At 39.6% G+C, this 27587-nt stretch overlaps 1 protein-coding gene across 1 annotated transcript in view; it reads left to right on the top strand.

Annotated features, from left to right (window-relative positions):
• DYNC2H1 (dynein cytoplasmic 2 heavy chain 1) overlaps positions 1–27587 on the top strand; it is a 392465-nt gene that overhangs the window by 227477 nt on the left and 137401 nt on the right. The window contains exons 76-81 of the mRNA XM_054015569.1: positions 10172–10332; positions 12990–13115; positions 13847–13957; positions 20030–20185; positions 24682–24757; positions 26472–26683. Coding sequence (XP_053871544.1) covers positions 10172–10332; positions 12990–13115; positions 13847–13957; positions 20030–20185; positions 24682–24757; positions 26472–26683 — 842 coding nt within the window. The remainder of the gene's footprint in view (positions 1–10171; positions 10333–12989; positions 13116–13846; positions 13958–20029; positions 20186–24681; positions 24758–26471; positions 26684–27587) is intronic.

Genomic DNA, 27587 nt, shown 5'->3' with positions numbered 1-27587 from the left:
TCCCTGGGGGACACCACTATTTACCTCTCTCCATTCTGAAAACTGACCATTTATTCCTACCCTTTGGGTACATCTATATTTCCCTCCGGGTTCGGCGGTAAGCAATCCATCTTCTGGGATTGATTTATCGCGTCTTGTCTAGACGCGATAAATCGATCCCGGAAGTGCTCGCCGTCGACACCGGTACTCCTGCTCCTGCACAATGCAGGCCACAGAATCTCACCCACCCACTCCTGTAACAAACCCCTAATCTATGTCTGAGCTATTGAAGTCCTCAAATCATGGTTTAAAGACTTCAAGGTGCAGAGAATCCTCCAGCAAGTGACCTGTGCCCCACACTGCAGAGGAAGGCGAAAAACCCCCAGGGCCTCTACCAATCTGCCCTGGAGGAACATTCCTTCCCAACCCCAAATATGGCGATCAGCTAAACCCTGAGCATGTGGGCAAGACTCACCAGTCAGATACCCAGGAAAGAATTCTCTGTAGTGTAACTCAGATCCCACCCCATCTAACATCCCATCACAGGCCATTGGGCATATTTACTGCTAATAGTCAAAGATCAATTAATTGCCAAAAATTAGGCTATCCCATCATACCATCCTCTGCATAAACTTATCAAGTTTAGTCTTGAAGACAGATATGTCGTTTGCCTCCACTGCTCCCCTTGGAAGGCTGTTCCAGAACTTCACTCCTCTGATGGTTAGAAACCTTCATCTAATTTTAAGTCTAAACTTCCTTATGGCAAGTTTATATCCATTTTTTCTTATGTCCACATTGGTACTTAGCTTAAATAATTCCTCTCCCTCCCTGGTATTTATCCCTCTGATATATTTATAGAGAGCAATCATATCTCCTCTCAGCCATCTTTTGGTTAGGCTAAACAAGCCGAGCTCTTTGAGTCTCCTTTCATAAGACAGGTTTTCCATTCCTCAGATCATCCTAGTAGCTCTTCTCTGTACCTGTTCCCAGTTTGAATTCATCCTTCTTAAACATGGGAGACCAGAACTGCACACAGTATTCCAGATGAGGTCAAATGAGGCTTACTGGCCTGTAGTTGCCAGAATCACCTCTGGAGCCCTTTTTAAAAATTGGCGTCACATTAGCAATCATCCAGTCATTTGGTACAAAAGTTGATTTAAATGATAGGTTACAGATGATAGTTAGAAGTCCTGCAATTTCACATTTGAGTTCCTTCAGAACTTTTGGGTGAATACCATCAAGTCCTGGAGACTTATTACTCTTTAGTGTATCAGTTTGTTCCAAAACCTCCTCTAATGACACCTCAATTTGGGACAGTTCCTCAGATCTGTCACCCAAAAAGAATGACTCAGGTTTGGGAATCTCACTCATATCCTCAACAGTGAAGACCGATGCAAAGAATTCATTTAGTTTCTCCACAATGGCCTTATCATCTTTGAGTGCTCCTTTAGCATCTCAATCATCCAGTGGCCCCACTGGTTGTTTAGCAGGCTTGTTGACTGAAGTGAATGAAGTAAAAGCAGAACTTCTTCTTTGGATAGTATCCCTATAAGGGTGTTCCACTGTGTATGTATCACTGTGCTGGTGATCGGAGAACTTTGGTAGCAGTCCATCCTGCCCATGCATGTGCTGCTCCCCTCCTGCCAAGAGGCTACCCAGCGTGCAGGGCAATCTCTCCTCAATCCCCTGTAACCGACCCCTGGCTAGAGCTGTCCATTCATGGATCGTTAACTCCCTTTAGAATTGCTAATTTTAGCTTCCCTTGAAGCCTTTTTTCTTTGTTACTTCCTTTGTATTGTTGTTTGGTCCTGCCTTAAATAAATAAATAAATTGAAGAAAGGTCTTTCCTCCTGCCAACCCCTCTCAGGCCCCTCCCCCCGCCCCGGACAAAGGTATGCCTGGCTCCCCAGTCTTCAAAAAGTGCCTCAGTTGCAACTAATCTATCCCAGTGACCAACAGACACTTGCAGTGTGTTCGCTGCCTGGGAGAGAAGCACATTCCACAAAAGTATGGCAACTGAAGCCCAGGTCCAGGAAAGACAAAGAGCAAAGACTCAAAATCCTACTCATGGATTCGGTCCTGCAACCCCCAGAGTCCCGGCGGGAACTCTCACCCACAACCCTCTACTTCAAAGGGAGTTGAGCCCAGAGAGATGAGCCACTCATGCAGGGTCTCTAAGAAAAGGTCTGTGAGACCCCATAACAAGCCCTGATGGAGCCAAAAACGACGTCCAGCTCCATCAGTACTGATGGCACCAATGCCATCTAAAGCTGGTGCCCAGGACATGCACAGTACCGAGCAAGTTGGACTGCCCAAAGATCTGATGGGTCTGGGCAAAGAAGCACCATTACCATGGGGCCATGAAAAACATAGAGGATCTGCCCTGGGGAAGGCTTCGTTGGTACGGACATTGGCGCCAGTACCGACTCTGGTGCACCTGGCACCAACAGACCTCACTGCTAGGTCAACATCTCCGAACCCATCAGTGCAAGTCTTTCGGCCCTGACAACCACCTCCGGTACCAACGCTATCTGTAGCATGGCATTGAAACTGGTGTCGACGGCTGACTTCCCCAGGATGTCATAATGTTCTACAACGTTATGTGCAGATGCCCAGGTAGCTGCTCTGGAGTTTGCTGATATAGAGATACCCTTGGAGAAGGCGACAGAAGAGGAATCCAATCTCATAGAGTGTGTGCGTATTGAAAATAGGGGTGCTACATTACGCATCTGGTAACAGAGCTTGATACAATTCGAGACCCATGAGGTGCGCTTTTGAGCTGAAATCACTGCACCTTTTGATCTATCTGCAACAGAAAGAAAGAGTTTCAGAGATTTTTTTGAATGCTCTTGTTCTGTCCAAATAGAATGCCAGGGCTCTCCTCACATTGAGCATACGTAGGATGGTTTCCCTATTATCTTGATGAGGTTTAGGATAAAAGGATGAAAGTTGAATAAGCTGATTTACATGAAAATCAGAAGTCACCTTGGGAGTGAACTTCGGTTGTGGTCTAAGAGTGACTTTGTCAGGGAAGATCACAGTGAAGGGGCCTCTCTCTCCCCTATCCTTCTTGCTAAGGTCATGGTTATCAGGAACAGGATGAGTTAATGAACAGTTGGGCATGGATTCAAATGGTGGTCTAGTCAGTCCTTTTAACATCAGGTTGAGATCCCATTGAGGAGTGGGAAGTCTGGGTTGGGGAAGGAGGTTCACTATGAGAAAGCCTTTGAGAAACCTCTTTATGGTCAGTTGAGAAAAAAATGATTATCCTTCTACCTGCTGGTTAAAGGTTGCAGTTACTGTTAAGTGAACCTTTAGTGAGACCCTATTTCTTGAGAGTCAACAGATAGTCCAGGACCTCCAATAGGGTGGCCGCATTTGGGGTGACTTCTCATTGGTTTAAAAAAATCTGGCTAAAATGGAAATACAGTTTTTAAAGAGGCTTGACATTAATTATCTACAGCTCCATTTTCTTTAGGAAAGCAGTAATGGTATCCAGAAATAAAATAAAATGTATGCTAAGCAGCACATCAGATTTCTTTCTCACAGGCACTTTCCTAAAACTAAACCACACTTGAATTCATTCAGTCCCTTTGCATCTAGATAAATCATAATTATTTGCCAAAACTGATATAATTAAATCTGCTATTTCTGTTTGCAACTAGAAATAGCATTAGTCTGTTGTATGCTGTTAACATTACTACCCGCAGATCCCTGATACAAGGGGTTAAAAAAAATTGGGCCAGGCTTACTGCTGGCATAAATTGCCATAGCTGCATTAACTTTAAAACAAAGCTGCTGTGAAAAATGTTCACTGACTTCACTAGATCCACACCAATTTCCACCAGCAGAGAATTTGGCTCATTGTATCTGGATGTTGTGCTTAGATGTCAGACTTTTTTCTCCTCCTCTGTTTTTTTCCTTTCTCAGGACAATTTCTCAGAGATAATGGCTCTGTATTCCTGACCTTTTAACTTTTTAATTGCCTCAGCCTGCAATACCACAAGCAGATCTGTATTATGGTTTTGTGTCCCATATGCTACTTTTGCTTCTGTTGTACTTCCTCAGATCATCATACAACTTCACAATGGCTATGTAATCCCTTAGCACCATAGCTCCAAATTCGTTTTTCTTTCCATTTTTGTCACATCTGCAAACTGAGCACTTGAAACTTCTGCAAAGACTTACTAACCTGGTGATGGTCTTGGATTCTGGGTTCCTGGAGTGTCCTTCTCCCCTTCTTGAAACCTATAAAAACTAATACAGTCTTTTTCAATAACACTAACTGTGAATGGGGACAAACTGAGTTCTCTCTAAAGCAACCTCTTATAAGAATCCTGTGAGGTTCCAAAGGTGGATACAAAGGTCATCAGTTCACCTCCAGGTCAGTACCCCCTTCCAACTCTATGACCATTCCTCATAACACCATGAAGATAATTAATTGTACCCTCTGTTGGATGTTTGACATTTTTGCCCAGTTTCTCATGATGATCATTGGCTTAGCCTTCTTTCCAGAACTCTGCAGGTCAACTTGTCACACCCATCTGACACTATAATTTCAGAACTTAGTTCTCACCACAGTGTGATGGGTCACGTATGTTACTTGTTTCAGGTGTCAGTTTTATCTTCTGACTCAGCATTTGATAGTGCTCACATCAAAGTGTTATCTTTTGGTACCTCCATCTTACACTCATCTATTAAAAAGCACTTTGGTGGGCTGTAGGTGTGCCTCCTGGAGTGCATCCTTCTTCCTATCAGGAGACACTGAACTACTTCACAAAGCACATTTCCAAAAGTCACGCACCCTTCCCCGATTCCCATTTCATTAATCTGGTGACTGGTGCAAAAAAGGCTAGAACATTGGATCTGATATGTCCTCTGCAGCCATACAACCTCATCCGGGTCTGTTCCTTGCTGGCTGGGTCACTCTGCAACGTGTGCGGGCATTGCTTTTCTGAGCACAGTTATATAGTATATGTAAAATTTCCTTCTCAACTGGTGAATCAGTCTTCAGTCCTGGTAGGATTCCCTTTGCATTCCCTCCGAGCTCTGGTAATAAATGAGGTGGTGGTCTTTGCACTGCTGTTTGACCAGCTCCTTCAGTTCTTCAGAACCCTGGAATCCAACCCTCAATCCCATAGATGCCAGTCTCCAGGAGCGGGGAGTACATCTAAAGTAACATTTCATGCTGTGACACCTGGTCTTAACAAAAGTAAAAGCATATCTTCAACCATTTGGACCTATCAGGTGGGCTTTTGCAAGGCTGACAAATCACACAGAAGTGGTGTATGTTGTTGGAAAGCAAAAAATGAAAAGCAATTGACTCCTTTTGAAAGGCAAAGCTATATGTTCCTTGGGAGAAATTCAATTACCTTCTCTGAAGATCAACAGCTCAAATGAAGGAAACTGTCAGAATGGATTGTCTTAGCCATGAGTTATTGGCCCCAGGTGAACAGGTTTGAAGTTTTTCACTGAATTTATTATCTGCATGGCATACAGTCAATAGATTTTCTCACATCAAGAAATAATACAAAGCTTCCCTGCATTTCCCTCCCCCCCACCCCCAATTTTGACCCTTCAGCACTGGGCTGGGATGCTTTCTTCTTGAATTGAAAACAGAATATCTATTCCCACTTTCCCCCCTTGTTTCAAGGATTTTGAAGAAGAGCAGACAGTGCCAAGCTTGATAACCCCAGGTGAATATGGATGCCTTGGTTCTCCCAGCTCTTGAACATCGTGGTGGAGCCTTGGCTGGTGTCGTCTTCTTTCCTATTCAGGTAGACTCATTGAAATGTCTACCATTAGGTTAGTTGTTATTTCTGGGGGGGTTGTTTTTGTTTTGTTTTAATTAGCAAAAGTGATTAAATAATATTGAAGGCTAATGATTTGCCAGACATCATTCTTTCACATACTTTTGCATGTTTTACAAGATGAAAACATACAGGATGGGTTAACTTTTTAAGTTTTATTTTTAAATATATATTTTTCTAAGGTTTTTACAATAAGTTGGTGGGAGGGTACACTTTAAATAGATTGGTTCCCTGAATGAGTTTTGTACAGTGTGAATTAGACAGCCTTTGTTTAATATTGAATTATTTTAGTTTATTACAATAGCCTAGGAATTATTATTTATTTAGAGTTTAATTCTCACCTACTCTGAGGAAAGAAGTAGGCTTCCACTTTGAGAAATGAGATAGCTTTGTGTCATTCATTTAAGGTATTCTGATGCTAGTACTTAAGATACCTTCTCAGTTTCTTGTCATCATCTGAACATGAATAGCTGTCACTTACATTCTTTTTCAGTGATTTGTTTAACTTTGTTTCCTAGCAACCTCTTGTTTTTAAAAGCAACACTATCAGAGCCGGTAAGCCTGAAATGATCTTTGCAGCTTTGTTTTGGTACATGTCATGCAGTTGCTTACTTGTGAGCTAGAAGAATAACTGAATCTTACAAGAATGCTTCACTCAAGGCTAAGACATGAGATATTCCCATGATCTAATATGATTTCTAGGAAACTAGGCATATATCCATATTGCACTCTTAGTTCTTCACACTGATTATTACTTCTATTACATTATTGCCCAGTTTGCCTAGGTAGGATCAAGGCTCCATTGTGTTAGGGACTGTACAAACACAGAATAAAACATAGTTCCTGGTCTGAAAGGTAATGTTGGAAAAGTCAGTGTCAAAAGAGAACTGGCTTGAATATTGAAAGCAGAGTGGTTTTTCAAGAAGGGTGGTGATTAGTGGGCTACCACTGATAATTAGGCCTAGTTAAGTTATTGTAGGTATTGAAAACTTGATATAGCATATAGGGAAGAAAGACTATAATTCATTATACTTTTTGAATTTCCGTATGAGTAGATGTGGAGAATATTAACCAGTAGGAATGAGTATACAGTCAGTAGTCATATGCTATAAATCACTGTATAGGAGAAAATTGTGGTGTTTGTCGAATATGGAAATATAACACTTGGACACAGTGCTTATCCAAAGCTTATCCCTGAGGAAGATATTTCCAAATGGATTCACTCCAATGATAAGCCTCTGCTCTATCATTTTCTTATACTGAGCATGCTGCAACTGCAGCTGAGTAGGACTTTCCCTTCAATTGCAGCTCTGGTCTGCTACAAACTAAGTCTTGTCTGGCACCTGAACTGAGACAGCCCGAAGCTGGTGTTAATAGGACCTTCATGTATATTCTGGAGTGTCTAGTAAAATTGCTTTTAACAATTTAAAGCACTATAGAATATAGGCTATTAGACTAAAATGAGGTAAATATGTTTAAAAATTTGCCCCACTCTTTTAAACTCAAATAAATTTTTAAAATGGTTTAATGTTTGACATGGAGCATATCTGTTGATTTGTCATTGTAGGGTTTCTATAGCACCTAACACCTCACTATCTTAGGCTCAGTTCAGTTTTTCTTATCAGATGCAGAACTTTCAAAGCCAATTTGCAGCAGCCTCATTAGCAAAGTGTAGAGCCCTCAGTCCACCATCAAATCTGGTCAGAGGGCAGTCATCACTGATGTGTGGCATTGTCTCTTTGGCAACAGCTGCATGAGGGATCCTTTTGTTGGACCAAAGTGTGCAAGCTGGCTGCATATTAACCCTTACCCAATCAAAATCCGTTAAGAAGTGTTGATGAATGGCATAGCAAATCAAAGCCAGGTACGCATATGGTCAGGACCGTTATAAGAGACTGGTTTCTGACGTCAGCTGCAGACCATTCTTCACACCACATAAACTTCACAGAGAAATCTGGGCAGGACAGGTGGGCCCACAGTGAGTGCCTTGATGACAAGTGCACTCTTGGGTGGTTGAAGATGTCTGTGTACAGTGGTAGGCTCAGGTTTGCCCTGATCTTCTCAACCATTCTGGCTGTCGCACTCTCACAACAGATGTGTGCACATGATTACAACATAGTTATGTGTCAACCAACTTGACGTGAGTTGAATGGAGCTAGATTGGAGCACTGTATTTTGGTGCATAGTAACGGAGGGCTAAACCGGATGATCGGGTAGTTTGAGCGTTTGCTCCCTAAGAAGTGCTGGCCAGTTTGCTTAGAAGGTTGTGTGTCCTCACCTTAGCTGCAGTTTCCCTCAACTGATTAAGATGTGTGAGAGGAAATGCAGTGTTGTCAAGCACAGAATTATCACTGAAGCATGTGGTTAAATCCTTTTTACATAACTTTAAGCATGTACTTAAATGCTTTGCTGAATTAGATCAAAGTGCTCAACATCAAAGTGACGTGCTGCAGCAAATTATGGATGAAATTCATCCTGGTGCAGAAGGCTTGTGCAAGGTCATCCTAGTCACTTAGGCCCTCATCACAAGCAAGACAAGTCCATAAGATTTGTATGGTGGTACTGCCACACTGGAATTAACCTGAGTGAAGGACATAAATCCACACCATGTAGAGGTCAAGCATAGGAGTTTATTACACACAGCGCTGGCGGAGTGTCACCTTGCTTATTAGGCTCAGAGACACCGTCAATCAATTGATTACAATAGAATATATAGATTTTTCCATGGGGCGGGGGAAAATGACGAGGTAAGCAGTTCCACACCCCGAGATAGGTTTTGCAGCAAGACAGGATAACACAGTAGCCAATAGTTAACAGGTTACATAATGTCCCCGCCCATGGTCTCAAGTTAGCAAGTTAACATTTAATTAATACTTTGATAAAATGTTATTAGTATAAAATATATATGTTGAATTCTGATTTGGGGTCCATAGGAATGGAGCAACTCCTTTGATTGTCCAACAGGTACATTCCTAGGGGTTAAAGCAAAGAAACGGTGAAAGTATATGACAATAAAGATTGTCTTCTGTGTGTCTTAAGGCAAGGCATTGGTCCCTGGGAAGGGGAGGTGGAAGGATGCCATATCTTATACTGACATGTGCCAACTTTTCATAAACTCAAGGTTGGATCTGTGGGAAGAACGTCTCCGTACAGAAGAAACTAACACAATAGGAAGAGGGATTCTGTGTTCAATCTGCAACTCTGAATAAGACTCAGTTATTTAGTTCTTAGCTCCAAAACCTGGCAATTTGCTGACTCGTCTTATTTTAGCAAAACAAGATTATCTGTTTACCCCAGCTTTCTCTTAGCTGATCACTATTTGCTAGGCCTCTGGTCTGTCTCTTGACCATACTCTGGACTTTGGGTCTGAAAAAGAGCTGGCACAATCCATATACCAGGTTGTTAAATAAAATGCACATGGATTTTAACCCTTCACTGAGCCTATGTCAAAACTTCCTGTATTCTTTTACTCCAATTCTTCTCTTTCTGTAGATAAGGAGGCACAACATTCTTGTACTTCTCATCGATCCAGTTTAGGAGCATCAATTTTGTGCTTGGATCATATGGGTGGATCATTAGAGCATGGGTGCTTCTACCTGTGCTACCAGATCTTTCTCATTGTAAAATCAAATATTCTCTATCCAAATAACTGAAGAGTCCCTATGCTAGGTGGTGTAGATCATGATAGCTTATTAAATACTGATGTTGAATGCTCTAAGGAAGTGCAGTCTCTCAAAGCTCAGCAAGGAAGTGTTATTCTCTGAAATCAAAGCAGTTTCATTTTGGCCTTGACTAAAGAGTTGTCACTTGTCATCATTTCCTGAGATTGTGAACTTTGAAGAAGTCTTTTCCCAATATTAGGGTGCACTTGGGAGCCGTTTCTGCTTATCATCTACATGTAAATTTAATCTCTCTTTAGTCCTCCTATTGTTACGGTGGGTGGTTTTGTTTTGGTTTTTTAGTTCTGAAGGTTCCAGATTTGATCCCCCAACATATGTGATGTCTGTATAAACATGTAAACAATTGATTGCAATTGAACTAGAATAAATAACGTGGTTCTAACATAGGCGCATTTTTGTGGTCACTAAGATCAGTCACAGCAACTAAGGCAGTCCCATATCCATAATAGCATCTGTCCTATTTGTCTTTCTGTTTAATTTTGCAATATGAATTTGTTGTATTACAGTACCTTATTTATATACCAAAGTGGGTCTTCTGTATGAATCAGAAGTTTAAAAAAAACACGTAGTCTTTTAGGAGCTGATGTTTTGTTCTAGCTATATATGTAGCTGGTTTATCTTTGAGTGGAAGGAGTTTATTTCTAAGGAACATTCTATTTTTTTATTGTTGCTTTATTTTTTTAAATATTTGTCCAATTGCAGGAATAAAAGAGTTGTCCCCACCACCTCTGAATCTAAAACGTCTGTATAAAGAAACATTGGAAATTGAGCCCATCTTGATAATTATTTCTCCCGGTGCTGATCCTTCTCAAGAACTACAAGAACTTGCCAGTGTGGAAAGACCTGGAGAGTGCTACCACCAGGTTGGTCTCAGATATGCATAATGATATAATATAATGTTTGTGTTTAAAATGATACAATGGTCATAGCAGTGTTTTTAATTTCTGTTTTTAACTGAAAAAGTAAAATCAAAGATTAAAGTAATATTCAGTACTACTGATCTTCATTTTCTTTAGGAAATTCTGTAAAATAGTTTGAGAATCTTAAAAACTAAGTATTAATTAATTGATAGCCGATAGTAGTTTTTGTACAGTACTTTGCTCTTTCGGGTCTGCCCAATAGATCATTCAAGATGGCTTCTCTGGGGAAGTACTTAGATTCAAGAGATGCATGTTTTGTGACAGCATGAAGTCTATCACTGACCAGCACTTTCAGATGCTTTCCTGCCTGGGTGAAAGCTGAACTGGTCTCCACATGTTGTTTGCTCTGCACTGCATTTCAGTACAAAAGGTCAATTGATTTGACAAAGGAGTCTGAAGATCATTTTTCAAGAGCAGGTCTCATCAGCACAATATAGCCTGACTCTCTGGATTGCATCTGAAAATCCAGCTATGAATAAACAGAAGACTCCAACCTTCTCTAAGCCTCTCGGTTTCAAGTGCAGAGAATATTTGGTACCATTGAATGCAGCTCTTAAAAAGATGCCCAGTAAGGATGAGAAGGACTCATCTCCAAAAGTCAGCTGCTTAAAGCTGACCAAGATTAGCTACAATTGGGTCCATGATATGTGTGTAACCTGACAGTAATTAACCTTTTAAGGTCTTCCCATAAAACTGATGCACTCATCCCCAATGGGTATTTGAATATGAAGTACTCCACTTTGGATCTGAAGCAATCTTCCTCAACTCCTCTGATAACATAACAACAGGTTAGGGGCAGTTTAATCTTGCCTCTCAGCAGCCTTTGAATTTGTGTCTTTTTCTCAACTGAACACTAGTGTGATCTATCCCTCCTCTTATACTCTAACGATTCAAGTCTTTCTGGGATCCCATCTTGTTATTAATATATACAAGAGCAGCTTTCTCACTCTTCATCTTCTGACACATCTGACATTAGCTCTGTGTGATTGGATCCAAGAATATCCCTCCCCTCTTGGCCATCCCATATAATGTTTTGGAATAATATCTGGACAAAGAGTGACATTCTTATGATAAATCTTCTGGACATTGTCCTATTAAAAAAGATTAGAAGAGAAGCACTAAGTCTCCAAAATTATCTTCCCCAAACATTCCACACAGTAGACAGAATCTCTGTTTTTTTATTTTAATTTATCTCATAAATCATCTCTGTAAACTGACAGAGTAATTTTGAATCAACCGTGAAAGATAGGGAACAGGCCATTGAGGGTTTAGCATCTACTTCCACCTTACCTGATAACTTGGTCACCTTTTCCTTATCTCCTCCTGATTATTCAAAAGCATTCCAAGATAAGGTATCAGATGTTTGGTTTATACACTGGACATCCCTGCATCACCAATCCAAGAGAAGGCCCACAAACTCTTTGATTTATTTGAACTCAGGGATAAAAATCATGACAACTCTTCCATCAATAGATGTCTACTGGAGTTATCCACAGAGTCATGGTTCTCCTTACCTCTGTTTCATCAGTGACAGAGAAGCCAAGACACTTTAGTAGCTCCCTCAGAAGCACTTTGGCATCTTCTTAACCTGTCTTGCACCAAATTCCTTGTTATTTGACAGTCTCTGTTAGATGGTAGGGGAGCTTGGTTGAACATTCGTTAAGAGTAGTATAATAGGAATCTGGCACAGTTTCACTGAGATGGGGAAAGGGAAATCTTGTCTTCATATATCATTCCTCAGAAAGTTCAGTTTAAGATTTGATTTTCCATTTGGAAGTCCTAATTTATTTAGCAGCTGAACAGACAGCACTCTTAAGAAAATGAAGAAGACAAGGTCCTATGCTAGGTCATTTGTATCTCCCCACTCTTCTCATAGAAAGAAAACATGCTTGTTTCTCCTATCCTTTACTAGTTTTACACTGATATAACTCCATTATCTTCAATATAGTTATTCCTAATCTACATCCATGTGAGTAGAAGAGAATCAAGTCCATCTTTTTTGCTACCAAAGGTGGTATCAGTAATCTCAGTACCAGCAGTGTCACACTATCAGAGTTCAGTGTCTAACAAAGCAATTTGTATGTCAACCTGAAAGGGAAACAACGCGGCCATCATCAGCTCTTTCAGTACCCAGCAGCATCAGCTCTTTCAGTACCAAGCACTGATTTTGATATTTTGGCTAGTGAGCTCCAATCCAATCTTTTTCAAAGACCCATCTCCATTTTCATCCTTATGTAGCAACAGACTCCTTTTTAATCCCATCATAATTACATTAGACCAATTGTTCCTGTAGATCATAAAGGATATGCCATCTAGATCAAATCCCTTTCATCTTGTCTAGAATGCTCAATTCTATGTATTGATGCATGTACACTCCCTAACACTCAGATGTTTGCAATGTTTGGGAGATTTATGCGGTTTGTTTTATTCCTACAATGGGGATCTTCAAAGGAAAAAATTTCAGAGAATTCTAGTTAATGATGAATAAGCTTTCTATTTTGCATTTATAATCTAATTTTAAGTAGAGTGTTTTGTTTTCACGGTTGAACAAAATATTAAGGCATAATAAATTCCCAATACAAATGTGTTTCTTTTTGTAGATTGCAATGGGCCAAGGCCAAGCTGACTTAGCCATTCAAACTCTAAAAGAATGTGCACGCAATGGAGGATGGCTTTGTTTGAAGAACTTGCATCTTGTTGTATCTTGGCTTCCTATTTTGGAAAAGGTGAGGATAACTGCATCAGAGTCATCTGCGTCATTTCAGAAACCTCTGGCAACTTCCATGCTAAGTATGCAAAGTTGATGACTGAAAAACAAGGGTCTGGAACAGAAATTTGCAGGTTTCCTAGTCACCAGTGTGATTACATGTTTGAAATCAAAGAGAAACACACCTCGTTTGATGTGTTTTTGACTTTAATTTTCATTGAGTGTAGAAAATGAACTATTTCCTCAGAGCCCTATTCTGTCACCCTTATGATGTATTAGTACTTAATTATTTGAGTAGTCCCACTGTGACTCATACATGCTTGAGAATGTGTACTGCTTAAAGCAACAACGTCCGCTCAGAATCCAGTTTTTTTTAAATTAGTTTTAAGTACTATACCTGCCTCTGAGTCTTCCTGCTGTTTTTTGTTGCTTTGCAATCATATTTTCTTATATTTATAAAAAGATACTCTTCTGTGTTGTGTGAAAGACTCACACAGAGAGGAGAAAACTGACTATAAAGGTGTAATAGTGAAATAGCTATATACTAAGTGCTGTGAAATCTACAAAGTAAACCAACCTGAAAAAATGATTTTCTGTCAGTTCTTGTAATCCCAGATGTTGCTTGCAACAATAGTAGGTGTTTTCAGACAGAAGTATGAATTTAAGTTGATAGTATACCTTTAAACTTTTACTGTGCTGCAAAATCAAATATTCATAATTTTAATATAATACATCTCCTTTTTAAAATAGGAATTGAATACTCTTCAGCCCCAGCCTAATTTTCGTCTGTGGCTTACTGCTGAAGTTCATCCAAAATTTACTCCGATTTTGCTTCAGTCAAGTCTGAAAATAACGTATGAAGTAAGATTTCTAAGAAACATTTTTATTGTATAGCTACAGACAAGTATTAATGCACTCATGAGAGATGAAATAACAGGCATATGTCTTATAGAAGAAAGTTCAGCAAATTGTAACTGTGACGTTGCAGTACATGAAAATATACTAATGAGTGTGAATATAATGTAACTGGAATATGCTTCATGCAAAAGGTCTCTTGTAAAGTATCATTACAAAGCTTATAATCTACTGAGTGTGGTCATCCTATTTGTATGTATGCATCATTCTTGTATCTGAAACTAGAAATATGAAATATAACTCTGAGGGCCTATTGTAGTTACGCAAAGTGTGGGCCATTAATGGTGGTTTGGAATCTTGATGGCTCCCATCAACCAGGACAATTAATTGTGGATGGCTCTGTTTGCTTGCAGGCCTTTCTGTGAGTCAGGCTGGGAGGGATGAAGCCTTGAAGTCTTAGTGACATGTGATCACATCACCTGAATTGGAATCCATCTTTAACCTGGTGCTTTTCCATTTAGAAGGAGGGGTGGGAACCCAGAGAGGGACAAAGGATTCCTGCCTTGTGCAAAAGATACATAAGGGGGTGGAACAGAACAAAGGGGGTAGCAGTCATGAGAAATCCCCTAGCTACCCCCTGTGCTGGAACAAGGGCTGCACCAGGGGAAAGAATTGTGTCCCTACTAGGATGGCGTCCAGTCTGTGATAGAAGCTTATTGAAATATCTCTGAGGGTGAGATTTTATCTGTATTCAGTTTTCTTACTGTATTAGGCTCAGACTTGCATGTTTTATTTTATTTTGCTTGGTAATTCACTTTGTTCTGTCTGTTATTACTTGGAACCACTTAAATCCTACTTTTTGTATTTAATAAAATCACTTTTTACTTTTAATTAACCCAGAATATGTATTGATACCTGGGTGGGCAAACAGCTGTGCATAGCTCTCTATCAGTGTTATGGAGAGCGAACAATTTATGAGTTTATCCTGTATAAGCTTTATACAGGGTAAAACAGATTTATTTGGGGTTTGGACCCCATTGGGAGCTGGGCATCTGAGTGTTGGAGACAGGAACACTTCTTAAGCTGTTTTCAGTTAAGCCTGCAGCTTTTACGGGACATGGTTCAGACCTGGGTCTGTGTTTGCAGCAGGCAAGTGTGTCTGGCTCAAACAAGGCAAGGTTTTCCCAAGCTGGCAGGGAAAACGGGTTAGAAGTAGTCTCAGCACATCAGTTGGCAGTCCCAAAGGGGTTTCTGTGATCCAACCTGTCACAGTAACTAATACAGAATATGTGGGGGTTTTTTTAGATTTTGTCTTTTTTTTAATATGAATGAAACACAAATTGCTATTCATTTACCTTAGGATATTTTTAGAGATCATTTGTATGATCATATATGAGAACTTGCTGATCCATGAAATAAAATAGTTTTTTATAAGACTTCCAGAATTTTTTTTTCCAAATTGGGTTTAGAAAAATTAACTTTATTAAAAGATAGCATAGTGAATCTGTGGTTACAATATTGAATATATGTTTAAAACGTATCTGATTTAAGCAAGCAAAAATGTGGAAATTCAGACTTACGGCTCTTACATAATCCTTATTGCATCCTATTATGCCTGGGTAATGTCATTGCCTCAGAACAGTGCATAATCATACGGAAGTTTCTATAGTGTCTAAGCAGAAATAGAAGTGTTAACAGAATGAACGATTTATTTCTGAATTTCTTGTTTGCTTTTATATTTTATGGCAAGAATGATAACTTCTTAATGTTCCTGCCTCATAAGTTGCTCTTGATACTCTGTATCATGCTCTACATCATTTTGTATAATATGTTTTTTTCTGAGTCTGCAGGCTAGTGGTTTAGTTCCCATTTAGTGATCTTTCAGAGTATCCAGGGATGATAATCTTTTTGTGACTCAGTCTGTGACAGTGCAGACACTGGTTTCTTCTGAATTGGTTCTGTTAGGTAGGATGATGTTTTTTCTCACTCTCTAGGTGTCTCCTCTTCTTAGACTATCAAAAATTACTTAAACATTTATATCCAAAATCTATGAGAATTGGTGGGATTTATGCCTGTTGCAATATCTTAAGTTCTTGCCTCAAGAAAATGTTGTAATGGAAAAAGACAACAATGGCAGCCATACTTAAAGTTAAGAGACTCTGCCTAAGGGTGCATAATTCACCTAAAACTCATCAGGTGGAAAATATAAGTTCCACTCCAACTGCCAGTGCCACAGCTCCCTGTTAAACACTTTTTCAGTTCATTCTTTTCTAATCTCAGTCAGTCAAGGTAGGCTCCACAGGAGTCGCCTGCCATTTGCTTTGCTGCTTCAGCTCTTTTTAGATGCAGTTTGACTTTGGGTAGTTTCACAATATCATTTATTGCTCTCTAGCTTTCAGTCATGCTAAGTAATCAGTTTTCAATTGGTGCTGAACCTTTCGTCTCAGGCTTAACTGGTAGCTTCTTTCAAAGCTTTGGTTGTTTTCTGTGAGCTGGAGTAAATCTGCAGTTCAATGCAGCTCCTTCCTGCTCTTTTCTACCAGTTGAAACACAGAGCAATTCCTTCGTTTTAGAAGTTTATCTGCCTCTGACAGCTTAGGGCGGTTGCTTGCCCTTGATGTATCTGTCTGTCTTTCTGGCCTGAGAGCACTTGCTTTGACAGACAAATTGTACATTAAGTTCTTGAATCTGTTTCTTTTGTGTTTCTCTGATCTTGTTTTTCAAGGGTTCATTTCAAATTAAAATTCCTTTCACCAGTACCTCACTACACAACATTTAAGCTGTTTCCTGTGATACTTTCTGGATGGCAAACTCTTAGGTCCCACCACAAGACTGATAAAGTTTCCAATTCTACTCCTGGCTGGAGTTGTTAAGGCATGCTATCCGGCTTAAGGGCTTGGGAGGGATCTAGAGACTAGATGCTTTATTTTTCTGTGTTGAGGTCAAGATTTGCAGGAACTCTTGAGCCCAGAAACTTGAAGACACAGAAATCTGACATGCAGAAGAGGCATTCCTGCATATCTGACCTGAGGTATGAGCTACAGACAATCAGTTATCTGTGTCTTAATCTTATTACATCAGTATGAGGTGAGAGTGATACTCTACGCTTCTGCACCTCTGCCTGGATTCATTGATGACAGTCAAAGGAGACTCAGATTTAGCTATGCAATGTAGAATAGGCAATCTAATGCATCAGCATCTCTGCCTGGATGCACCAGTGAGGAAAAGTGCCTCAGCATCCCTACCTCAGCACATTGGCACTAATATCTTAGCAATTGGCAGATAAGGCACCCTGGAGCAGCTTTGGTAATAAGGTGCATTGCATATTGATGAGGTGCCTCATCATGCCAGTGCTTTAAACTTGCTGCATGAGTGCCAAGAAGGTGAGGTGTCACTTCACACTGGTGTATAGTTGCCAGAAGGTGAGGTATCTAATCACACAAGCTTCAGAGGTGAGGTCTCAACCATCAGAGCTGTAGATAAGGTCCACCAGAATTTCAGCTCCTTGGCATTGGCATCTTAGACATATCCCAAGTTTTGACTCTTTGGCATGGTTTATATGGTTGTCAAAACCCCTTCATCATCATCTGGCATGGAGCTGCTTTAAAGGTATTGGTATCCCCTCTGTCCTAAGATGCCAAGCAGGCTGGGGTGATATTTGAGCATTAGTTACCCTCCATGATTTGATGGTACTCACTGAAAGGAAATTGCCTGACTGCATCTGTCACAGAAGGGCTCCCTTGATGCTTTGATTTGGAAAGACAGTTCTGAGCACTGGCATCTAATTAGGTTTTTGCCATGAGACTTTATTGCCCAAGTCAGTTCATTGCTGCAAGCTATCCTAGATTAGTAACAAAGATTCCAGTATACTGAGCTATCTTCCAAGGCACCTGTGGGATTGCCATATCTTCAGAGCATGCTTCACTGATGTCTTTGGAAATATTGGAACGGCCTTCCGAGGGAAACGGTGGGGGCGACGGACCTGTCTGGTTTTAAGATTAAGTTAGATAAATTTATGGAGGGAATGGTTTAATGGTAAAACATAGTAGTCAAGGAAAACCAAACAATGGTAGGTAAATCGTATAATGGCTGACAGGGGTCAGGCTGGTGACTCTTGCCTATATGCTCGGGGTCTGACTGATCGCCATTTTTGGGGTCGGGAAGGAATTTTCCTCCAGGGCAGATTGGCCGAGCCTCTGGAGGTTTTTCGCCTTCCTCCGCAGCATGGGGCAGGGATCTCTAGCAGGAGGGTCTCTGCCGATTGAAGTCACCTAAAACAGGATTGGGGACTTCAACAGCAGAGTCCAGGGAAGGGGTAGGGACGGTTTTATGGCCTGCAGCATGCAGGGGGTCAGACTAGATGATCATAATGGTCCCTTCTGACCTTAAAGTCTATGAGTCTATGAGTCTATGATCTAGGGCTACCTACTGGAACATAGCAGTTTGCTGTCCTTGGTGTTTCTTACATTGTTTAGCTCTTCTTCTCTGACAGCAGATGATTCTTTGCCACAAAAAGGTAATTCAAGGGGTGGACAGAGCAGATGCTCTTCTCAGGATCACCTGAATAGGGTGACCAGATGTCCCAGTTTTATAGGGACAGTCCCGATTTTTGGGTCTTTTTCTTATATAGGCTCCTATTACCCCCCATCCCCGTCCTGATTTTTCACACTTGCTGTCTGGTCACCCTACACCTGAACCAACAGTGCTCAGGAGTTAGATCCCAGGAGTTCCATGTTTACAAGGTCTGCTGGCTCTGTGTTCTGCATTCCAAAATGTTGGCAGTTCCATACTGAGTGGAGTTCTTACTTTAGGCACTCAGGGTAGGGACACCTTACCAATGTCGCGTGCCTTAATAACACACTAGCCACAAAGTCCCTTTTCTGATGTTCTAGCTCCTTGGTGTTGTTAGATCCACCACCTCTAAAATCACTGAGGCTCCACAATGATATAACTGCACTGATTCTTTCCCTTCTCTCTTCTTGTAACCCCAACATCTTGTTCTTACTAAGGACACTAGTTGTTCACTTGACTTGTTTTCATTGGTGATTATTATATGGTTATCAAAGCCCCTTAATCATCATCTGGTCAAGATGTACATATTTATTTTAAGGCAAATCATCAACTTATTAAAAAAAATAAGTCAGAAAATATTTTGCTACTGTTACAAGTAACCTTGCTGTAAGTAGGCGAAATTAGCCAAAAACATTCTCTTTTTCAAAGGAGAGGAAAAAAATCTTTACAAATAAGAAAACATGATTTAAATCATAACTCCCCTTTGATATCACCTCTCCACTCGATAATTGCCCTGTTCTGTTCATTCCGTCTGAAGCATCAGGCACTGACAGCCAGCAGAAGACCGGATACTGGGCTAGATGGACCATTGGTCTGAGCCAATATAGCCATTCTTGTGTTCTTATACCTACAAAAAACACTTGATAATGGCTTGGCAACTGTTATGTAATGTTACCTTCTTATTACAGTAATCACAATTTTCTCACTGTTCCCTTGTGCTCTCCACATCTTATGTTTGCGTGTTCTCTTGACTTGTACTTTTGAACAGACACCGTCTCTTCTTATCATATGTATGCACTATGACTATATGCATAGCACAGGGGGTCCTGATCCTTGGTCAAGACCACTAGGCTTTATTGAAATATAAATAATAAGTAGTAATAGTGATTGTAAAACAATAAACTATTTGACTTGTATTTGAACAAATTTGTATTCAGTCTGTTTTTAAATGAACACATTTCAAGCTGATGGTTTTCCCTTAATCTTTCTTATACTGCATTTCAGTCCCTCTAATTTGTTTATTGTTCTGTTCAGAATTCGCTTCAGTGAGTCAACATTATCTCCAGTCTAAGATGATTCTATTATTAGGCCACCTACTATAATTCTTTAATCATCCTTTTCTCTTATTTTCCAAATTGAATTAAGTTAATTTTGAAGATTTAGGAATTAGTGTTAGACATTTAGACATATATATATATATATATAATATGCCGTTGTTGATGTTGTTGTTTAACTATATATATATATATATAAACACACGTATATATGTTGTTTTTGTCTACCTAGGCCCCTCCAGGCCTAAAAAAGAATTTGATGAGAACCTATGAATCTTGGACTCCAGAGCAGATTAGTAAAAAGGGCAATTTGTCTCGAGCCCATGCACTCTTTAGTTTGGCATGGTTTCATGCTGCATGCCAAGAAAGAAGAAATTATATCCCTCAGGTAAGTACTCTAACTTCTTGCCAATATTTTGTTTGTTTACTAAAATATTTTCTTTCATTTCATATGAAATAATTTCATATTTACCAGCTTTTAAGTTTGCTATTTAAAATAAAATATGCACTTTTTTGTATGTTTGGGCATGCAGAAGTGATAAATATTGCTACTGATGTGGAACTTTTTGGTGGCTACTAATTTGGAGATCTTAACAATTGGATATGGCCTCAGTGCAGAACTGGGGCTTAATAGCACAGACACCTACAGCTTTTCAGAGTCCCATTGGTTCCAGTGGCACTCTTCATGGGCTTAGAGGTCTGAGTTAGCTGATTCTGATACAGGTTTGGGGCCCTGTGACAAAGTGTATGTGCGCCCTCCTTGTTTGATTCAAGAAAGCATTAAAAGCCTCTTCACTAAACAGAAAGGTAGAAACTAGCCCTTAAAGATCACCAAGTTGCCAAACCTGGAGGGAGGAACTCGGACCTGTAGAATGTTAGGAAGTAGAATTGACAGTTATGTCTCCTAAGTGGTGGAAGCTATAAAAAAGGAAAAGATACTTTCAAGGGAGAGAGAGTGATATCCGGTCTCCTCCTGAACCTAGATTCTGGGTGGAAGAGGAAAAACTGGGAAATTATTTACCTGGCTTGAACTGAAAAAAATTATACTCAAGCCTAGAGACTATAACCATAGTAAGAACTTGTTTGTTTGTTTTCTAACTGGATCCTTGGTTGAAGGGAGCAGCCCTGCATGGTTTGTGGGTACCTAGACTAGAGAAAAGGAAGCTTCCCTGCATTTGGTTTGTTTTTATTTGGACCCGAGGCTAAATGAACCTGTCCCGTGATTGTTTTATTATGACTGGAAGTTTGGTCTTGAATGCGTCATTCAAACATTAGAACACTTGAGGATATTGTATAACAACATTGAGCAGATGTATACAGAACAGAGACATGGCCAGCCACAAGCAAATAAATCAGCATACTCTCCACTATGGAAATGAAGATATTGAGATGGTCAACTGGTTGGCCACTCCATGAAATAAAATTAGGTTAAGGGCTAATGCAAGTTGCTCCAATTGAAGGGAAGTTGAAGAAGATGAAGGTACTTTGGTGTGGACATATCCAACTGAGACCTGAGTGTTATATTGGTAGGATGGCCTTTGCAATGATCGTAGACAGAAGAGGACCAAGGGAGAGGCCAAAGATTTGGCACATGAACCGGATATCAGCAGACCTTAGATAGACCAATTTGCAGGACAACCAGGCATACAATCATGAGTTTGGGAAGTAGGCTATAAAAATTTCCGACCCAGAACAGGGAAAGTCATAAGAAAAAAGAAAAAAAAATATGATTAACATAGAATATTGTTTCTTGTTAAAAACAGTATAATATAAATTAAGATCACTTAATCATTATGAAATCTCACTCTTGACTGAGCCTTTTCTGATTTTGGCCCCTAAAGCTATAACCTACTGCCTGTTCCTGTCTGCCATGCTTCCACGCTTTCCTCCTTCAAGTCATTTCTCAAAATGTACTTTGTCCATAAAGGCTTCTAAAATTAGACTTCTATGCAGAGATGTGTTAATTTACCAAAGGACTTAAAATTTAACCTCAAATTGGAACAGTCCACACAGAAATCATGGAAATAATAAAAAATATGCTAAACTTCACCACTCAGATTTTAAGGCCAGAAGGACCAGTTATGTTCATCTAGTTTCACTTCCTGCTTGACACAAGCCATTTCCTCCATGATACCTGCATCTTGCCCAAAAATGTGTGGTTGACACTACAGCATATCTTTTCAAAAGAGGGCAGAAGTGGAGTTAAAGATTCAAAATGATGGAGAATTTACCATGTCCTTTAGTAACTTGCTCTGATGACTAGTTAATTACCTTCCTTGTTAAAAATTTGCATCTTTTTCCAGTTTGAATGTTTTTGAATTGAACTTCCAGCCATTGAATTTTGTTATGTCTTTTGCTTGATTAGATCCCTCTAGTAGCAGTTATCTTCTCCCTTTGTGGGTAATATACTGTATCCAAGTCACTTCTCAACCTCTGTGATAGAGCTCCTTTAGCCTTGTATTTTTTAAGCATGTTTTCCAGACACCAAATCATTTTTGTAGCACTTGTCTGAACCTTGTCTGCTTTTTCAGTGTATTTTTTTTTTAAGTGTGGACACTAAAACTGAACAAGTATTCCTATAGTGGTGCTACTAATAAACCATAGAGGTAATATTACCTCCTTATTCTTGCTCAATATTCCTTTTATATGTTGAAAGATTGTTTGCAATGGGAGCTTGTGTTCAGTTTATTTACAATGGCACATTGGACTGCATTAGTAGGAGCATTGCCAGCAGATTGAGGGAAGTGATTATTCCCTTCTATTCGGCACTGGTGAGGCCACATCTGGATTATTGCATCCAGTTTTGGGCCCCCCACTACAGAAAGGATGTGGACAAATTGGAGAGTCCAGCAGAGGGCAATGGAAATGATCAGGGGGCTGGGGCACATGAAGCTCAGCTGTTCTCAGTGGTGACAGATGACAGAACAAGAAGCAATGATCTCAAGTTGCACTGGGGGAGGTCTAGGTTGGATATTACGAAAAATCATTTCACTAGGACGGTGGTGAAGCACTGGAATGAGTTACTTAGGGAGGTGGTAGAATCTCCATCCTTAGAGGTTTTTAAGGCCCAGCTTGACAAAGCCGTGGCTGGGATGATTTAGTTGGGATCGGTCCTGCTTTGAGCAGGGGGTTAGACTAGGTGACCTCCTAAGGTCTCTTCCAACCCTAATCTTCTATGATTCTAATGATCTCTAAGTCCTTTTCAGAGTTCTTGTTTCAGGATGGGGGATTGCATTCTGGAAACTATGGCTTACAGTATTTGTGCCTATAAATAAATGAAGATATACGTATCTCATAGAACTGGAAGGGACCCTGAAAGGTCATTGAGTCCAGCCCCCTTCATTCACTAGCAGGACCAAGTACTGATTTTGCCCTAGATCCCTAAGTGGCCCCCTCAAGGATTGAACTTACAACCCTGAGTTTAGGAGGCTAATGCTCAAACCACTGAACTATCCCTCCCCCCTAGACGTAGGGTATTGCATTTCCAGTATTTAAATGCATGTTATTTGATTGCCCCATTTTAGCAGGTAATCTAGGTCAGTGGTTCTCAAAGCCAGTCCACTCCTTGTTCAGGGACAGCCCCTGGCGGGCTGGGCCGGTTTGTTTACATGCTACATCCATAGGTTCGGCTGATTGCGGCTCCCAGTGGCCGCAGTTCACCACTCCAGGCCAATGGGGGCTGCGGGAAGGGCAGTGGGAGCCGTGATCGGCCGAACCTGCAGATGCAGCAGGTAAACAAATCGGCCCCGCCTGCCAGGGGCTTCCCTGAACAAGCGGCGGACCGGCTTTGAGAACCACTGATCTAAGTCGCTCTGTGTCTATGACCCATTGTCATCATTATTTGCCATCCCACCTATCTCTGTTTCATCTACAAATTTTATCAGTAATGATTTTATATTTTCTTCCAGATACTTTAATTTAGAAATTTTAATAGTCTTGAGGTGAGAACAGTTCCTTGCAGAACCCCCACCAGAAACACTGCTATTTGCTGGTGATCTCCATTAACAATTTATGTTTTGAGATTTACCAGTCAGCTAGTTTAATGTATTTAATATATGGTGCATATCCCCCTTTGTGCCTATATACCTCTTTGTCTTGTAAATATTTTGGGACAGGTACTTTTTGTCTTTATACCTGTTTGTAAATTATTTAGTGTATGTTAATACTATACAAAGAATAATACAATCACCAACAAATATGGATCCAGGTACTGTGCCAGCGATTAAGAATGTACATGTTGCAGGCATCAATGCTTGCTTGCTGATGGCTTGCTGCATTGGTTTTTTCTGGTTTTTTTTTTTTTTTTAATATAGAGGTAAAATAAGATGAGGAGTAAAATGGTTGGCATGTGTTGTAGGCAGTGGTTAAAAGAAGCAGACATACTTATCAAAGTCCGAAAGGAAACTGAAATTCAAAAAAGCCATTGAGAGTAAGGAAGTGAGTTGTCTAGTCATAGTTATCAATGAGTCATTGTTGCAACAAGCGCTGTTATGGAAGGGAGAGAGTTGCATGCTCATGTGCATCATTTTCAAGAAGCCTTGCTGATTAGTCTAGGATTTTTAAAATATATTTATTTTTATAGAAAAACTGTCAGTTGCTACAGAAGTTGGCATACGCCTGATGGCATCTAGCCTGCATGCCTATGTAAAATTAAACACATTGATGGAGATGTTTGTCATATTGTCTCTCTGCTGCCTGTTTGTGTATCTCTGAGCAGCAGCCTAGAAAAGATGGCTTCAAACCAGTGATGTAGATTTTTCCCCCGGGTTTTACGTGTTATATATGTTCTATAAGCAGCTATTTTTGTTTACTTTTTTCATGTTCATTTAATTCTCATTGATTTATAACTCATATTAACTTTTTGTTTGTTTGTTTTAATGATAGGGTTGGACCAAGTTTTATGAATTTTCTTTATCTGATCTCCGTGCGGGGTATGATGTTATTGATGGACTCTTTGATGGTAAGTTACTCCTTAAGGATTGCTGATTCCTTTCTTTGCCTAGTCTAGTATTTCTGAGTGTCTTCCATTTCAAATCTTTATAAAATTAGCAGATCATAGAATGATATTTTTTAAAATAATTTGGCTATTTCAATTACCACAAATCATTTCAATTAGAGCTGATTGGCGGATGACAATTCTGTTTCCTGACAACTGTTGAGGTTTTTAAATTTGTTTTTGTTCTGTTTCTGGATCAAAATCAAAATCTTTTGAACATTATCACAGAAGTAAGTGTGCGTACTTGTATGTGGCCTGGTGGGTTCAGTCACTGGCCTGGGATGTGGGAGACCCAAAATCAGGCAAAGCCGGGACTTGAATCTGGGTGTCTCACATACCAGGCCAGTGCCCTAACTACCAGACTATAGTGTGTGTGCATCTTTTTTTCACCCCTCTGCCTTGGTTGAATGATACACATCCACAAAACAGCATATTTCAGCAAAATTTCATTGTGTTGAAAATGTTCCAACCAGCTCTTATTTGGATCCTCTGTTTATCTCACTTAAATGAAAACCATAAGGATTTTTTTGGTAAGGCCTTTAAGTTCCAAATCCCAATAAAACTAGTGACCCAATATTGAAAAGGGTTCAATATCTCTAGCTCCTATTGATTTAAATTGGGTTTATATGTGGTTAGTACTTTTGAAATTCAATCCATGTACATGCAGACTTAACAGTTTGAATATATTACCAAGAGACTTTGGACCCCGGATATTAACTGTTGTGGTGAGGGCAGTTTTTCCTGCAGTAATTGGAATGTGAGTGTGAACACTAATAACTTAAATGTAATACCAAACCTTTTCATTTGAAGAATCTCAAAGTTCTTTTCCACCATAATTACTTCACCCATGCCGAAAAATCACATATTGGGTGAAACGTGGCATTGATTTAACCCTCCTCTGTAGTTTGGGACAAGAAGTGAGGGGGAAAGACATTTTATTTGAAAGTGTAGGATATAAGCAAGTAGGCAGAATGTAATTTATTGAATACAATTTGATCAGAACACCAATGTTAACATCCTTAATTTTAAACACAGTGCCATATGATCTTTTATGATCACAGATAACCTGGACCTCCTTTTACATCACATCAGACAGCCAGAATCTCAGTAACAATGTCTTCCTTTGGCATGATTGGGTATTATTCAATCACCCTGCTTATTTTATGAGGCCTGATGAGATCACCGCACAAAGTGATATGGCTGTAACACTCTTAAAGATCCATTCGAGGTAGGGGAGTTGAGCAGGCTGATGACAAAGGATTAGGAGATAGGAGGCCACAATTGAATATGGAATGGCTTCTAGTGAGAAGGTACTTTTATTCTCTAACTAAATAGGGTTGATTGATGTGTGAGATCTACAATAAAAAGTTCCTCAAGACATCTGAAATATTTATGTCACTCAGTAGGATTTAAAACACATTAATTACACTCTTATCACAGGAAAAAATATTTGCAAACATTTGCAATACAGCTGTTGGAACATTTGATATTTTACATTTTACAGTTATTTTATTTTATTTTTTGATTACAGTTAAGAAATTGCTTAGTAATGATTGTATTACTTTACTGGGTTTCTTTGTATTTCCTTGTTTCTCTGAAGGATAACTATAATAAGAGGAAATGTTCATCACACAATGCAAAAAAAGTCAATGTGACAGTAATATTTTGTAACTTACAGGTTCCAAAGATTTTCAGTGGGAATTTGTGCATGGCCTGTTCGAAAATGCTATTTATGGAGGCCGCATAGATAATTACTTTGATATGAGAGTCCTTCGGACCTATCTGGAACAGCTTTTTAATTCCAGAGTCATTGGAGGTCTAAATCTTAGGGGCAAGAAGATGACCAGCTTCCCATATTCCATTTCTCTCCCTAATTCCTGCAGCATTTTGGTACGTATGCTTGCCTTATCAGACATGGAAACCAAATCTTGTTCTTTTTCTTACAGTATTAAATTAGCAAATGAACGTACTAATTAAAGGCAGATTCCTGCAAGTTTCTGAGTACACTTCAATCCCACTAAAATTAATGGGAGCTTGAAGGCTATTCAATCCCTGTAGAACTATGCCCTATAACACGAATAGTAATCAATAATAATGCTAATGCTTAACAGGGAAAAGCACTTAAATATGTATTCCTGCACACTTCATTTTTTGCAGATTTTGAAATTTGATATTGATGAAAATGTATGAAAAGTCCCAAATATTAAACAAAGATCGAAAATAAGAGACACAAAAATAATAGAATGGTAAAAATAACTTTGGAAACTTGAAATAACAAAGGGTTAACTTATGATGTTTTCTTGATTAAAGTTTTTTTGTATGTGCTGTACAATAATGAACAGTGGGAAGAAACAGATCTGTGTGAAAAATGTATTTGGCTAACAAATCATCCTTCATAATGGGACCTATGAGAAGTGTAACATGTTATCTTTGTTTGCAGATATTTAAGAAACAAGTTTGCATCAATTTGTATTGTTATATTTTGTATTGTATTGTTGTCTTGCTGTTCTTGATTTCATTGCTTGGCCCTTACATTAATTTATGAAAAATGAATCTCACCTTAAATTCCAGCTGTGTGTGTGGTAGAGTAACAGGTTGTAATTGATTGGAGTGAGAGCTGGCAAAGCCAGTGGTTCAGTATGTAGAAACTGAAAGATGGCACTGAGAGAACAGATGTAAAGGCCAGATGGGATATAGAACAGGCAGGCTGAGAAGGAGTATGTTATGTCAAAGGATTTCAGTTCCCTATGATAGAGTAGGGTTACCATATTTCTACAAGCAAAAAAGAGGACAC

Source organism: Malaclemys terrapin, chromosome 1 (genome assembly GCF_027887155.1).
Source record: "Malaclemys terrapin pileata isolate rMalTer1 chromosome 1, rMalTer1.hap1, whole genome shotgun sequence".
Classification (NCBI taxonomy): Eukaryota; Metazoa; Chordata; order Testudines; family Emydidae; genus Malaclemys; species Malaclemys terrapin.
This window is presented reverse-complemented; position numbering and strand designations above follow the sequence as displayed.